This window comes from Pangasianodon hypophthalmus, chromosome 25 (genome assembly GCF_027358585.1).
Source record: "Pangasianodon hypophthalmus isolate fPanHyp1 chromosome 25, fPanHyp1.pri, whole genome shotgun sequence".
Taxonomy (NCBI): Eukaryota; Metazoa; Chordata; class Actinopteri; order Siluriformes; family Pangasiidae; genus Pangasianodon; species Pangasianodon hypophthalmus.
This window is the reverse complement of record NC_069734.1, coordinates 8747504-8764482: the sequence shown is the minus strand read 5'-3', so window position 1 is coordinate 8764482 and position 16979 is coordinate 8747504. Positions and strand designations below refer to the sequence as shown.

Here is a 16979-nt window from a genome sequence, read left to right as displayed (position 1 = left end):
TAAAGTGAAGCAAGTTATTAAGTATTATTTAATGTTTAGGAACTCTACACCATAATCTGTAAGTAAATGAACAGTCATGCAGTTGTTTTATTCCTGTACTTGAAAATACTGGATTTAAAGTAAAGCTATCACTATGAAGTGGTATGTATTTAAGCCATTTATTATACTGGATGAAACATACCAGATTTGCATGTTTTTTTATTTATTTATTTTTTTATAGATTTATCCACTATATCTGGAACCATAAATAATTAGACGAATGAATATGTCATGTTTGGTGCTAGGTAATAGGTCTTTTGTTGCCGATGAGTTGCCTGAAGTTTTGGGGGGATTTTTGCCTCCAGTCTTGTTTTCAGTGAGTAAATCTCAGACAAGTTTTAGAATTTGGTAGGACATACAAGTTGCTGTATATTTTTATGTATTCATTTAGTTTTTGCTTATGCAACAGTTAAAGTAGTTTGAGTTTTTAACATAATAAACCGAAAGGGCAGATACTCAACACCTGCAATAACACTGTTTGAGTAAAATTATGCACACAGTGAACACCTAATTAACATGTTTGCAGTTGAATAGCAAGTTTTATTATTTATAACTGGCGAGTTCAGTAAGTTTATAAAGATTTAAGAAAATGGTGTAATTTAACTTTTGCTAATTTTCTGTGAACTTATTTTTAGTCAAGCATTGAATAAACATTAGTGAATGTAGGTATATTTAATTAACATCTAAACGAACATGAATTAATATGCGTGAACCATACATTATACCACACTGCTGTTGAATTCTGATTCTGAGTTATTTTCTATGACAGCAGCTCTGACTGTTTTCAGTTTACTGTTATCTCTTAATATTAGCAGTTGTTCTGGCTATAAGGTAAAACGAAGGTTTATATTAATGTACTCATTCTAATACGTTATCTTTCTCTAGTGACAAGCTTACACAGGGACTTGTATGATGGACCCTCCACATGAACAGATTTAAAAATGTGTGTAATTTTTGGTATGGTGAAAATTTCTCTGAGGAAATGTTTATTTAGCATTTTTAGAATGAGTCTTCAGTGTCAGTGCTTTTACACAATCCAACAAAGAAAAGTTTTTTGGAAAGAGGGCTTTGCAGTTTCTCAGTAACATGATAGGCTGCATTTTTGTCTTATTCAAGAGAGAGAAAAAGAGAGGCTGGCGAGGGACTGAATGTTTCTAGCTGTTACAACATAAGTGATAACAGGAACTAACTTGTTTTGCGGACCTTCCTCACTTTTGCAGACCTTCCACTTTTTATTATTTCTTTATAAATAAAAAAATGTTAGTGCTGGTAAGTTGCTCTGGTGGAATTAAACACTTCATTAACTTTGTGGTAGTAATGCCATCACTCCAACCCGGCAATTCCTATAGCAGCATGCGTCAGCGTGTTTTATTCCTTACTATTCCTGTTTTTTACCATTATTTGTGGTTTATAAATTTGGATGATCATGATTTTTCATGTTAGTTAATGCAGGAAATAATGTTAGTTAATGGAATCTTAATGTAAAGGTCGACACAATTTATTTCTTCCTCTTCATCTCTGTCTTCATCTGTCTCTCTCTCTCAGAGCTGATCGACGGCACTCCCACCCTGAAGATAAACCACGGCTCGGGCACTCTAGTCCTGCAGTTGCCGGGCAACGTGAATGTGGCGGACAGACGGTGGCACAGACTGGATGTGAGGAGCAATAGCAAGGTGGGCATGTGTGGGTGGCACCAGGACCTCCACCAAGCCCCGCACCCCAAGGGGACTCTCATGCTTTACCTAGGCCGAACATTTTACTCCTCCCTCTTTTCCCATTCTAACCCTGCACTCATGTCTTTCACTAATATGTGTATCCTGCACTGTGTGTGCATGAATTTTATTCTGAGGCACAGTGACAGAGATAGCATAGCGATAGTGACTAAAGGAGACTGGACACACACACATATACACACACACATACAAACACACACACACACACACACACATATATATATATATATATATATATATATATATATATATATATATATATATATATATATACGTACTATGTGGCCAAAAGTTTGTGGACACCTGACCATCACACCCATATGTGGTTCTTCCCCAAACTGTTGCCACAAGTTTGGAAGCACACAATTATATAGAATGTCTTTGTATGCTGTAAAAGTACAATTTCCCTTCACTGGAACTAAGGGGTCCAAAACTGTTCCAGCATTACAATGCCCCTGTGCACAAAGCGAGATCCGTAAAGTTGATGTGGAAGAACTCGACTGTCCTGCACAGAGCCCTGACCTCAACCCCACTGAACACCCCAGACCTCCTCATCCAACATCAGTGTCTGACCTCACTAATGCTCTTGTGACTGAATGAACACAAATCCCCACAGCCACGCTCCAAAATCTAGTGGATAGTCTTCCCAGAACAGTGGAGGATATTATAACAGCAAAGGGGAACTAAATCTTGAATGGGATGCATAAAAAGCACATATGGGTATATTGCCTGAGTGTGTGTGTGTGTACGGATATATATATATATAAATCTGAATATATATTTATAAATCCTGAATATACATTGTTTACATCTCAATATAAATATATCATTGAATTATTTGTAGGCCTATACATCCTGTATACATTTATCATTGCAAATATTGTACTATTATATAATTATTTTAAGTCCACATCACTTATCTAAACCAAAGGGAGTATGTTCCTTTACTTTACAAAAGGCTGGCTGTAGTGCCAAATGACCTCACAGTCCATTAACAGTGTTAATGCTATGTAGCTTTTCTGCAGAATTTAGCATGACTGAGAGGGCTAGGGAAATTGTCAACAATCTGTTGAGGATTAATGATTTTACTGAGACAAAAAAAAACCCTTATTATACCAAGTATGTTTATTGGTTTAGTCAAATATGGAAAAATTAAGAGCTTGTCTATCAATATGCCCGATAAAATGTATGAATATATAATCAAGGTTTATAACTATATATTCAGGATTTACATTTATATATTCATGATTTATAAATATAAATTCAGAATTATTACTATAAATATAGATATATATTCTGTTTTACATTTATATATTCAGAATTATAACTCTATATTCAGATTTCATATAATTATTTCCTGTTTGGCCCTTCATTTTATGTGCATGTATGTATATATATCAGTCAGCCATAACATTACATCACTGACAGGTGAAGTGAATAACATTGATTATCTCTTTACAGTATATTAGGGATATATTAGGCAGTACGTGAACAGTCACTTCTCAAAGTTGAAAAACATAAGGATCTGATCGACTTTGACAAGGGCCAAATTGTGATGGCTAGATGACTGGGTCAGAGTATCTCCAAAATGGCAGGTCTTGTGGGGTGTTCCTGGTATGCAGTGGTTAGTACCTGCCAAAAGTTGTCCAATGAAGGACAACCAGTGTACCGGAGACAGGATCATGGGTGCCCAAGGCTCACTGATGCAAGTGAGGAGCGAAAGCTAGCCCATCTGGTCCAATCCCACAGAAGAGCTACTGTAGCACAAATTGCCGAAAAAGTTCATGCCGTCTATGATAGAAAGGTGTCAGAACACACGATGCATCACAGCTTGCTGCTTATGGGGCTGCGAAGCCACAGACCGGTCAGAGTGCCCATGCTGATCCCTGTCCACCACCCAAAGTGCCTACGATGGGCATGTGAGCATCAGATCTGGACCATGGAGCAATGAATGAAGGTGGCCTGGTCTGATGAATCATGTTTTCTTTTACGTCATATGGAGGGCCGGGTGCGTGTGCATCACTTACCTGGGTTAGAGATGGCACCAGAAGGCAACCCGGCAGAGGAAGTGTGATGCTCTGGGCAGTGTTCTACTGGGAAACCTTGAGTCCTGGCATTCATGTGGATGTTACTTTGACACATATCACCTACCTAAACATTGCTGCAGACCAAGTACACCCCTTCATGATAACAGTATTCCCTAATGGCAATGACCTCTTTCAGCAGGATTATGTGCCCTGCCATACTGCAAAAATTGCTCAGGAGTAGTTTGAGGAACATGACAAAGAGTTCAAGGTGTTGACTTGGCCTCCATATTCCCCAGATCTTAATCTAATTGAGATGTGCTGGACAAACAAGTCTGATCTGAACTTACAGGACTTAAAGAATCTGCTGCTAACATCTTGGTGCCAGATATCATACCACACCTTCAGAGGTCTTGTGGAGTCCATACCTCGATGGGTCAGAGCCGATATGTATATACACTGAACAACCATAACATTAAAACCATCTGCCTAATATTGTGTAGGTCCACCTTGTATGTATGTATGTATGTATGTGTGTGTGTGTGTATGTATGTATGTGTATGTATGTATATATATATATATATATATATATATATACATAATATATATGTTAGTGTATAACACCTGTGGATGGAGAGGACACAGACTGAGTAAACCTTTTTTCCCATGTATCCTTCTCCATTCAGTAATATTTCAGTAACAAAGGGAAGCGCCTCAGGGTCAGTTCCAAATTCAAATTTATAACGCTCACTTTATATCAAAAACAGTGTGTGAGCATGCCGCTGGCTGTTTGAGAATATTGCAGTTCACTTCTCATAGCTATTTGACATCACTGAGTTTAATTGTATTGTAGCTGATAGAACCTGACAGGTAGTGTGTGAATTGCTTGACATCTCTAATTGCATTTTATAAAGCTGAATGAAGAGAAATTTGGTGTAGATTCAGTGTTCTTTTGTAACACAGATCTGCCTCAGTTTGAGTGTGTACACCCTGTAGTTATAGTTGTGAGTCTGTAGTTTAAAGGTCTTCACTGAAGAGCAGCCTGATGGAAAGAGAATGAGCCCATGGTCAAGTAGAAATTGAAACTTTACACTTAAGCTTGAGTTTGCTTCTGTGATTCGTAATGTATGTGTCTGTGTGTTTGTGTGTGTATGACTGTTCTGTCTCTCTCAGGATGTGCGCTTCACATTAGACCGCTGTGCTGGAGCCACAGTTATGGAGATGGAGGGTGTAGGCAGCTGGCTGACCACCGAGGACCACACTTCCTGTGAGGTGACGGGAGTCACACCAAATCTGGACAGGTTAAACTTTTATTGCATTTAAATAAATTTTCACAACTATTACAAACCTTTAAATTTTCACTGGTAGTAGTAGTAGTAGCAGCAGTGATAGTAGCAGCAGCAGCAGCAGCAGTAGTATTAGTGATAGCAGTAGTAGTAGTAGTACTAGTAGCAGCAGCATCAGTAGTAGTAGCAGTAGTAGCAGCAGCAGCAGCAGCAGTAGTAGTACTGATAGTAGAAGAAGTGATAGCAGTAGTAGTAGTAGTAGTAGTAGTACTAGTAGCAGCAGTAGTAGTAGTAGTACTGATAATAGCAGCAGCAGTAGTAGTAGTAGTAGTAGCAGCAGCAGCAGTAGTAGTAGTAGTACTGATAATAGCAGCAGCAGTAGTAGTAGTAGTAGCAGCAGCAGTAGTAGTAGCAGCAGCAGTAGTAGTAGTAGTTCTGATAATAGCAGCAGCAGTAGTAGTAGTAGTAGTAGCAGCAGCAGCAGTAGTAGTAGTAGTACTGATAATAGCAGCAGCAGTAGTAGTAGTAGCAGCAGCAGTAGTAGTAGCAGCAGCAGTAGTAGTAGTAGTACTGATAATAGCAGCAGCAGCAGTAGTAGTAGTAGTACTGATAATAGTAGCAGTAGTAGCAGCAGCAGTAGTAGGAGTAATAGTAGTAGTATTAGCAAATATACTCTCAATAAGTTGTTCTTAATGGTTCCTGAAATGGTTGTACTTAGAACCATCTTATGCAGGTGGGACTGGTGGTAAAAATTAAGATCTTAGAAGAAAGAGAGTTAGCACATAGTTTGTGTGATCACTGTTTGAAATTGACTGCTCTGAGGAGCTAATTCATTTGTTGTATTTGTATGTTTTTTGGGCAAATTGTAGTCATATGTAGTCTGACCACCCCTGGTTTGTGATAGCCTAAATGTTACAGATGTTGAAATGAAAAAAAATAGTTTTTAAATTGTACAGATTTCAATTTGGTCATTCCCATCACTACCTAGCTCTCCCCTATCACACATCGGCTACCAAACAGGGAGGGGGAAGGCTAGCAAGTGCGTCCTCCAAGACATGTTAAGCTAACCACCTCATTATTTTAAACTGTAATCCAGACAACAGCTACAACTGCACTAGTAGCTGTAGCTGTAGTAGCATCAGAACGTGTTACAGAAAATAGCAGTGGCTTTTTCTGCATGATCTTTGTGTTGTCTTGACTCTGGAGCTTTCCTCAAGGGCATGAAGCAGACTGAACTAGCCTTGCCTCAGTCGAAGTATCAGTGTGTATCAGTGATTACTGGTGTGATGTGGCTAATCAATAAAGTATTTAATGTTTCCTTGTCAAGTATTGATGTGGTAGCATATTGATTTTCTGATAATCACGTTAGAGATTAGGGTTAAAAGGTTGAGCGATTGATTGAGTGCATCAGTACATGTGAACTGGCTCTCACTAACACCCAAGCTGCACACTGCTGTTTTGCGAGAGTGTTAATATCCACTGAGTGAGCAGTTCATTAACTTGCACAAAGGTAAAAGTAGCTCTGATCTGTGCACAGGCATCTGAATGGGACGCAGGTGCTGCAGCTGGGAGGAGTGAACGAGAACGTGCCCTACATCTACCCCCAGCTCCAGCACAAACACTTCACCGGCTGCATCAGCAACCTCGTCGTCGACAGCAAGGTAACGATTCCAGCAGAACACCCGTACTTGTGATCAAAAATTGAAAAAGCAAAACGAGCTCCAACTGGATTTACAAGATAGGAACTAGAATGAAAAGATGTTGGGCCTCAGATTGGTACGTCAGTTTTTCTTTCTTTCTTTTTTTCTTTCTTTCTTTTTCTTTGTCTGCTGGTCTGACTGACTGCCTGTTTGCCTGTCTTTCTGTCTGTCTGTTTTTCTTTTCTTTTCATTTGTGTGACTATCTGACTGCATGTCTTTCTTTCTTTCTTTCTGTCTGTCTGTCTGTCTGTCTGTTTGTGTTTCTGTCTGACTGCAGGTCTTTCTTTCTTTCTTTCTTTCTTTCTGTCTGTCTGTCTGTTTGTGTCTCTGTCTGACTGCAGGTCAGGTCTGTTTTTCTTTCCTTTTCATTTGTGTAACTATCTGACTGCATGTCTTTCTTTCTTTCTGTCTGTCTGTTTGTGTTTCTGTCTGACTGCAGGTCTTTGTATCTTTCTTTCTTTCTTTCTTTCTTTCTTTCTTTCTTTCTTTCTTTCTTTCTTCCCTTGTCTGCTGGTCTGACTAACTGCCTGTTTGCCTGTCTTTCTTACTGTCTGTTTTTCTTTCCTTTCCATCTGTGTGACTATCAAGCTTTCTTTCTTTCTGTCTGTCTGTCTGTCTGTCTGTTTTTGTTTCTGTCTGACTGCATTTCTTTCTTTCTTTTATTTGCTTTTTCTAATTTATTCAGTTTTTTTATTTACAGTAACGCAGCAAAACTGCCAATAGTCTATATAATTAATAGGGAACAATTCCAGACAGAGCTTGATCCTTTGACAATGGTTACTAATTTTATAAATTTTAACTTCAGTTACACACATTTCCATATTTAGTACCGTGTTGCTGCTTTTATTCACTAGCTGTTACATAGTTGTTACAGGTTTGTTACATGTAATAAACACTGAGCATAATCAGAGTAAAGCCTGGACCTGTGCATTTACTGTCAGCACTGTTGCTTTACCTTGAACAGCTCCTCTAGTTTAAGTGTTTTATCCAGTGCAGGCTTTCTATTATCAAGCCCAGTGCTGTAAAAACTAATGTATTGATATATGGAAGATAATATATACACCGTTTCTTAGCATCTATTAATGATTTATGACAAAGCCGTATACAGAGAGACAGAAGGCCTTTGGGAAAAGCTTGAGAAGTGTTTCGAAACCTCAGTGGGTTTGCTGAAGCATGAAGCATGACACAAGTTAAAGAGTGTGAGGTTTAGGAGACAGGACAGGACATTGCATTTCATTGAGCTTCTCATTCTGATTCATCTTTTTCATTTCATCTTTTCCATTTCATGTCTCTTTCCCTCTCCCTGTCTCTGTTTCTAATCTGTCTGCTGTAGTCATTTAGTCTATTTCCCATCACGTTGCACATAAAGGTAACTGCACACTAGTAATAATATATAAATATGTTACACTAATAGAAACACAGAGCTTAAATCTAGACAGTGTAAACCAGACACATCCTCCTTCAGAGTGGGCTTGAAGAGAACTAAATGTTCTCTTGTCCTTTTATTGTGGACATTCTGGGCCTCTTTATATGTGTGGAGCTCTGATCTCACTGGGGTGATTTCCACTGCATAATGGTGAGCTCGTAAACAAAATTAAAGACACTCCTTCTTCCACTTAATGTTCCACTTGGCTTCTTAAATCACTTTTAAACACTTCTTATTGTTGCTCATTGTGTGAGGACTCAGGGGACAGTTAGGGAACATCTTCATCACTGCATTTTTTTCAAGAAATTACTGAGGTGTTTTTTGAATCAGAGGAACCATTTCAGGAACCTTGAAACCTTTTGAGGAAATTAGATGCACAATTGCACATTCCTTGCTTTTTGTACATCCCTTCTTGTACATTCCTGTACATATATTTATGTATTTTTTTTATCATTCCTTATTCATTTCTGATTTTTTCTTTAGTATTTAAATGCATTTAGTATTTTGTTTTTCCCGCAGGGCTTTCTCTGGAACCCAGACAAGTGTTGAGGAAATTAGAGATTTTAGGCTTGTTTAAGCACCTTTTCAGGAACACAGAGACATGTTGAGGAAATAAAAGATTTTAGGCCTGATTTTACAATCCAGAAATATTTCACAGAAATTAGCAACATTAGACATATATTTACCCAAGGAACCTTTCAGGAATTCAGAAACTCTTTCAATAAATTAGGGACGTAATCATGATTTTAGGAGAGGAACCTTCTCAGGAACGCCGAAACCTTTTGAGGAAATTAGATACTTTAAGTGCATTATTTCAGAGGAACAGTTTCAGGAAATCTGAAACCCAGAAATCAGGCACTTTGGGCATGTTTTTACCAGCTGAACCCAGGAACTTTTGCAGAAACCCAGGAACTGTAGTGTGTTTCCACAAGAGGAAACTGAAAAAGTGTACAACCTGGGTGGTAATTTCAGGAATCTTTATGCTTCCAGCTTCCAGCACTATTTAGTACGCTACTATGTTGGATGTGATGTGTTTACACATTTTGACTTTTCCACCTTTGTTTCCAAAAAGCCAGAAAAACAGTCACTGGCAAAACAACTGTATGCGTGGCAAATTGTAATAGAATTTCTGTTCGTTTCCTTACACACACAAATGTGATTACAATAAGCATTTTGTTATCAGTGGTGATAATTGCAAGTTTAAAGTTTTATTCATGCAAGAACTTTAAATCCTTCATGTTTATCAATTTGTCAATCCTTCACTGCTGCCATTCACTTTGCACTATGTCTGACATTATAGATAAAGGTCTTGGTTTATATTCTTAGTCATCCCCCCAAACACACACACACACACACACACACACACACACTGTTATGTACGTTCCTTTTCCTCAGGTGTATGATCTGGGTTCTCCAGCTGATTCCTCCGGGAGCTCTCCTGGCTGCTCGATGACTGACAGGAGCTGCGTGAACATGGGCTTCCCTTCGTGTGGCACCAGGGGTCGTTGCCATGGCGAATGGGGCTCCTTTAGCTGCCAGTGCATAGCCGGGTACAGCGGGCATCAGTGTGAACAGGGTAAGGCGACGCTCAACCCACTCACACCAGTGCACTTAAAATCCAGCAGTTTGAAATGATTAGAGGTCAGCTGCAAATGACATTAGTGAATGGAGGTGTAGAAATGAGGAAGTGTGAGTATAAGTGTGGAAAGCTTTTTTTTTTTTTCCTGAGGGCCTTTGAATGGCAGTAATGTGTAGGAGGAGAAAATGTTAGCAGCCAACGCTGGTTTGGCAGAAACAGAAATCAGAAGCATTCTGAAGTGTTATGAACTGTACAGTAGGTTGTGTTTATGTAACACCCAGGGAACATCCTGTCAGGAAACAACATGCACCGTTTGTGAGTTCTGATTTCTGTACCCTCCTCAGGTGCTTAGCCATTAACAGTGTGCGTGTGTGTGTGTGTGTGTGTGTGTGTGTGTGTTTGACAGAGCTTCCTGAGTATTCCTTTGATGGCAGGAGCTATGTGCATTATCAGCTGTCTGGGCTGCTCCAAGCCAGACACACACAGGTGCAGGTTTTGATCCGAACTCGCAAACACAGCAGCTCCATCCTCAGCCTGCTCTCTGCAGCACAGAATGAGTACATCCGACTGGAGGTGAGATATCTCTGTCTGTCTGTCTCTCTGTCCGTCTGTCTGTCTCTCTCTCTCTCTGCCCCTTGCATGGTGCCAGTGCTGGTTCCAGTGAACCAGTGAACCTTTTTTAAGACCTAGCTCACTTTATCGGTTTAAGAGATGATCTATTACATAAACACATGTAGGAGTTTCATAGCAGAGCACACAGAGTGAGAAAAACAACTTTGGAGGTGTACATTTTAGTTTCACTTTGGGATTTTTATGAAAATATTTTACCATCCAAGCCTAAAAAATAAAAAAATAAAAAAATAAAAATATACATTGTATACATACAATTACTTATTTATTTAATAAATGCTGTGATTATGTTTGCCTGCACTTCTAATTTTAATGATTATTATGGGTGTTAAAATGGTGGGTTCTATGTTTCTATGACTCTCTTGCTCATGGCAGAACTTCTTCATCCAGATTTCACTAAAGTTGCATTGTCTCTTATTAAAAGCGCTATTACAAATAAAATCAAAATGAATTGAATTGAATGGTAGCTTTTCTGATGTTAGGATTCTAGGCCAACAGCAACTGCTTGTTAGAAGCACATTGATTTTTACCAGCCTTGAACTGGTGTTGTGCTGAAATTTTCCTGCTCTTCACATGAACACCACATGAGAGCGTTTGTTTGAAAGAATGATCTAAACAAAATGTTGAGCTGTTGTGTCACATCCTTACATGCTAACATATTACATGACTCAAGGCTTTTGAATTTCATACGTACAATATCTCTTTTTCTCCAAGATCAGTGGACACAGTAAATACTTTGATACAAACAGATACAGTATGATGAACAGAGTTCCTATTTGTTTTTTATATACTGGAAGGTAGGATTATATTCACAGCACTTGCCTGAATTTTTGTTTTGCTCTCTGTATTTACTGTAACCATTCTAGTTTAAAGTAAGATGGGAGTCTAGTCAAACAAATACATTTCTTTAAAAAAGGTCACTCATTTTATAAGCCTTCAGCATATAAAACTGTAATACCGTAAAATGGCCAATGTATAAATTGGCCAATGTATAAATATAATTTTTCCCAGCATGTTTTATGGTTTCAAATAAGCCTTCAGGTGAAAGGAAGGAAGAAAACAAAAACAAAAACAAAACAAAAGGTTTTGACATTACCTTGTCAGGAGAAAAAGGTTATCAATCTCTCTCTCTCTCTCTCTCTCTCTCTCTCACACACACACACACACACACACACAATCTATATCTTTATTTCACTCTCTTTCTCTCTGACAGTTACTCGCCCTTACTCTCTCTATGGGTGCATCCAAAATGTGAAAAGAAAAAAAGGCTGCCTTGGTTTTATTCAGAGGCGGGAAGCCATTGAGTCATGTTCCAAGTAAATGTTTGCACTGAAAGCTCATTTGGCTGATTCTGAAGGCAGCATAAGTGTACAGGATGCTTCACTGTCTTGTATATATCCCATAATTCTGTGGGTCAAACGGCCTGTAAAAAAACTGGCAACAAGGAGGAAGGGAACAGTGTGTAGTCACAGAATATTCACTTTATTTTCCCAACAGTGCTGTCATTGTGGTGTTATTGTATCTTGGTAAAAAGTACAATTACTTTCTTACTGTACGTAAGTTTGTTTTGTTTTTTAAGGATCTTTACTTTACTTGAGCTTTTCGCACCTGATACTTTTGACTTTTACTTACAACATGTCATAAAAAATATTTTTATTCCCTACATTCCTCAATAATCATTATGTTTTTATGTGAGTGAGTTTTTAGCGTCGAACTGCTTCAAGGTGTGTTAGTCTGTTACTGGGTCTGAGTCTGAATCAGAGCAAAAATATATAGATAATAGATAATTTTTGTATGTTTGCTATTTGATTTGGTTTGGTTTGCATGCACATACTGCACATAATTAAATAAACAACAAAGCAAAAAAAATACAAGAAAAGAAAAACATTAACTGCGGAGAGTGTAAGGCTGAAATTGTACTCGGAAAACATTTTCATTCATACAGCAATGGATAGTGGGCATTGAAATCACAAACATCACTCTTTGTCTTTGAATGACAAAGAGCCAGCGCTCAATAAATGGTTTGATAATTATGTATATAATTTTAAAACATTTTGTGTATTGCACCTTGCGTTTTCTTGTCTTTTTGTTTGTTGGTACAAATATCCAGAACACACTACATTTCCGCAGCTCTGTTCTCTCCTCAACTCTGTCCTTTGGCTCAGATTGCACTTTGTGGGGAATCTATTTAGCAGCTCACATTTATGAAAAAAAAGCTGCAACCCAAAATACACAGCATATTTATTTCACTTCCTGCAGATGAGTCAATTCAGGGTTGACTCACTTTCTCAATTCAGTTGATCCAGAGTGAGATCTCCTCACTCAGATACCATCAGGCAGGTTGTTCTTGTATGCATCTGAATGCAATGTCTGAACAAAACACATGAGGTGGAAAACACACCAGTGGTGGAAAAACACACCACCACAATGGATTTGAAATGAAGCAGTCAAGATGTGATTGCAGTGTAGACTTTCAGCTTTAATTCAAGGGGTTTAACAAAAATATTGCATTAACCATTTAGGAATTACCGCCATTTTTGGAGTCCTAAAAATGGAGTCTGTCCATTTTCAAGGGCTCAAAAGTAATTGGACAAACCAACATAATCATTAATATTAGGATTATTTTTAATACTTGGATACAAATTCTTTGAAGTCAATGACGGCCTGAAGTCTGGAACCCATGAACATCACCAAATGCTGAGGTTCCTCCCTTGAGATGCTTTGCCAGGCCTTCAGTTGCTGCTTGTTTGTGGGTCTTTCTGCCTTCAGTTTTGTCTTCAGTAAGTGAAAAGCATTTGACTGAATCTGTGCATAAAATAGAGCTCTATATGCTTCAGAAGTTACCCTGCTACTTCTATCGGCAGTCACATCATCAATAAATACCAGTGACCCAGTTCCACTGGCAGCCATACATGTCCATGCCGTAACATTGCCTCCACATTTTGACAGATGATGTGATGTGGTTTGCTTTGGATCATGAGACCTTCGTTTCCTTTCCATACTCGTCTCTTCCCATCATTCTGGTACAAGTTAATCTTGTATCAGAACTAGTCAGGCTTTTTTATGGGTTTTTTAGCAAAGTCTAAACTGGCCTTTTTGTTCTTGAGTGTTACCAGTGGTTTGTATCTTGAGGTAAACCCTCTGTATTTACGTTTATTAAGGTGTTTCTTCATAAGGGTACCTTAAATTCCTACTGATTTTAAACTTTATCAAATGTGACAGCAACAACGAAACCTGACACCAATCACTCTAATCTATCTGTTGCATTTAACAAGGCATTTTGTATTGTGACAACTAGCTATTCAGCTAGTTATCATTGGATTTAGCATGCTAGATAACATTTGAGACATTATAAATAAAGCTGTTGTAATTACTCTTAGTGAATGTTTTCCCTTTTTCTTCGGTTCCTTGGTGAAAGAGGCACTAATTTACCATCAGGTACTGAAATCAGTGCGTAGTTTGAGTCAGACGTCTTTTCCAACACTTTTTACTGAAGCCCTGACCAGCTTGGTGTGATAAACAATGGTGAGGTGAAATGTTGATGGCATTAGTTTGAGTATTAATTTAGATGAGTACTTTTGCTTGAGTAAAAAAATTTGGGAACTTCTGCTTGGGAAACACCTCTGCTTATTAGATACTATAGTAAGCAAGGCATTTATTTGTTCATTTCTCTCTATTTCTGTCTGTCTGTGTCTCTCTGTCTCTCTCTGAAACCCTTTCCTGTGCTTTCTCTCACTTTTCAACTATCTATCCCTTCATTTCCCTTACACACTACTTCTGTATCCCCATCTCTCTATTTAGCTCTCGCACATACCCACACAATCTCCCTGACATTGCGTCCACCATATTTATTATTGGGTAGTGATATGTTCTTGTCTCCAGCTGTGTACAGCTTGTTGTTTTCTTTTGCTCTTTCTTTTAGTTTATTCTCATCTGTAAACTCTGCTGTTTTTCCCTCTATTGATGGCATGAGTGACATTGAGGCAGCTTGTATTGTACAAGGCTGTTTGATTTAACATGCTGGATTTTTTTGTTTTGTGTCATACTTTTTTTCCTTAAATACCTGCTGCTAACGTTAATGTAGTGTTTGAGCAGCAGAAATTGGCTAGACTTAAATATTATAGTTTTAGTTCCCTGCATGTGTAGTTTAGTATTAGTTCCCTGCGTGTGTTGCAGCACAGCCCATCTGCTAGTCTCTGAGAATGTTGTCATCATAGCATAGTAAAGTTGAAGTGGTGTGTTTGTATTTAATCACAGGGGCATTAATATGCCTTTGACCGATATACAGTTACAATACACGCTATTCTGAGGCTTGCCTGGTTAGTGAGATTTTTTATTTATTTATTTATCCGACACTGCCAGAAGATGAGACATTTAAATCACTGATTATTGCTTTATCTGTGTAGCTTTGTTCATCTCTCTCTCTGAATAATATACATCTGCATTGATTTATTTAAAGCATGTATTATAATAGTCTTTCCAGAAATCTGTGAGATATCATATATTCTCTCCTGTGGCAGGCTAATGTGACCCATGTGAAGCCTCGAGGCTCCGTGTCCCGTCTATTTTATTAAGCTTCGATCCTGAAAAATGATTCCGTACTCATCTCCCATGCAGAGCTAGGTTTCTTTCCCGCTGCTCTCCTGTCAATTACCCCAGCAACAGTGCTAATTGATGTGATGTGATGCCATCTATTTAGGATTCATTTTTTCTATTGGATTATCACCAGCAAGGCTCAGCAGGAATTTCCAGCAAGGTGGCCTTACATTATCATCTCCACATCAAGATGAGAGGAAGCGACAAGTAAAACAGGCTACTGTGTTCTGAAAGTGGCGTGTATAATTAAATGGTTTGGAGTCAGCCTCGAGTCTGGGAAACAAATTGCCGCATGGTTGTGCATACATGCCCAAAAAAGTCTCATTTGTTGTTGTTAATTGGGGTTTGTTTGTGAAAGTTGTGGTGCATGATTAGATGAAAAAAATACAGGATGTATACTGGGTAGTCTTTTAGTCCTTTCAGATAACAAGCAGCAAACATTCCTGATGCGAAAGAGCAAAAAAAAAAAAAAAAAAAAAAAGATCTAAGATTTTGAAAACCTGTCCAGCTCTAAGGTTCTCAACCCTTTTTTCATATCAAATTAGATGCACCACATCAAATTTCAGTCTAACCCAGTGGTTTCATTAAGGTTTATTCACCTATGTTCCTCAGTACACAGAAGCTACAGGAGTAATAGAGAAATTCTGGGGTGTGTTCAAAGACATACTGGGTCTCAGTGGGAACGTCCAAGATCAGCTCTGCACCACCCAAGGCAAGAAAGCAAGCGTATTTCACTGCATCGTTAATTGGAGGGAAAATTGTGGACTTCTGAAGCATGCACAAAGTCTCATGAGGACAGAGTATGCCTGTTAAGAACTTTATATACTGTATATTAATAATAGAATTAATAGTTCATTAGCAAACCTTGAAGTTAAAGCTCACTTTATATAAACAGAGCCCAGAAGGCTGACAGGTGCTTGTGTGTGCAAGCAAGTTAAAGCAAGTGGGAAGACCTGTACATTTCATGAAGGTCATCCTTGTTAATGTTGTTATTGCAATATTTTATTCTTATTAGTTTGCTTTGTTTTAGTGGAAGAAAACCTCATTGCTTCCTGGTTTGGCTGTTTCGTTTAGCTCTGGTGCTCATGTCATGACAAAGAGCTAGCATTTTAAACACAGGAGGGTAAATTATGCACTCTGGGACTTGTGTGGAAGGCTTCAGAAAATGAAATGAAGTGGTTAGTTGCAGATAAGGAGAGCTTGTGCACTCATATACATGATCACACAATCACATAGTTTTCTCCTTTTAGCCTGTTACACTTTGTCTGTTAGAAACGTCTCTGAAATTCTCTGAAGGCTAAAAATGTTGTTGGCATATTTCTGAACTTTTTTGACCTTACTATTCATACTGTTCATGAACAGTATTGCTGTGTTCATTCTTATTCATTCTTACTCAGTCATTTATTCTTAACCCAAATAGAACATTATAATACTAAGACATTTATAAAAGAGATGAAGTTGAAAGAGAGCAGGTTGTTGGTGCAAGACAGGCTAGTTTAAGTATTTCAGAAACTGCTGATCTCCTGAAATTTTCACACACAACAAGCTCTAAAGAACACAGAATGGTATGAAAAACAAACAATCATTCAATGAGCGTCCATTCTATGTCCAGAAAGTTCTTGTTACTGAGAGAGGCCAGAGGAGAATGGCTAGAATGGCTCTTTACGACCGTGGTGAGCTGAAAGGCATCTCAGAAGGCACGGTGCACTGAAACTTTAGGCAGATGGGCTACAACAGCAGAAGGCCACATCGGTTTCCGCTCCTGTCAGCCAAGAACAGGAATCTGATGCTACAATGGGCACGGGCTCAGTGACACTTTGCAGCTGAAAAGTGGAAAAAGACCAGGCTGTCTATCTTCAACTGTCCAGTTTTGCTGAACCTTTGTCCACCATATAATTTTTTTTTCTAGATGACCTGCATTTATGAAACTTGAAATCCTTATTTAGGAGGATATTACAAAGAAAGC

At 38.4% G+C, this 16979-nt stretch overlaps 1 protein-coding gene across 2 annotated transcripts in view; it reads left to right on the top strand.

The window, feature by feature from the left end:
* The window catches only part of si:ch211-186j3.6 (neural-cadherin), a 238787-nt gene that overhangs the window by 191960 nt on the left and 29848 nt on the right, over window positions 1-16979 (top strand). For both annotated transcript variants that reach the window (XM_026937517.3, XM_026937518.3), the window contains exons 24-28: window positions 1585-1712; window positions 4970-5097; window positions 6620-6743; window positions 9604-9784; window positions 10194-10360. In XM_026937517.3, coding sequence (XP_026793318.1) covers window positions 1585-1712; window positions 4970-5097; window positions 6620-6743; window positions 9604-9784; window positions 10194-10360 — 728 coding nt within the window. The remainder of the gene's footprint in view (window positions 1-1584; window positions 1713-4969; window positions 5098-6619; window positions 6744-9603; window positions 9785-10193; window positions 10361-16979) is intronic.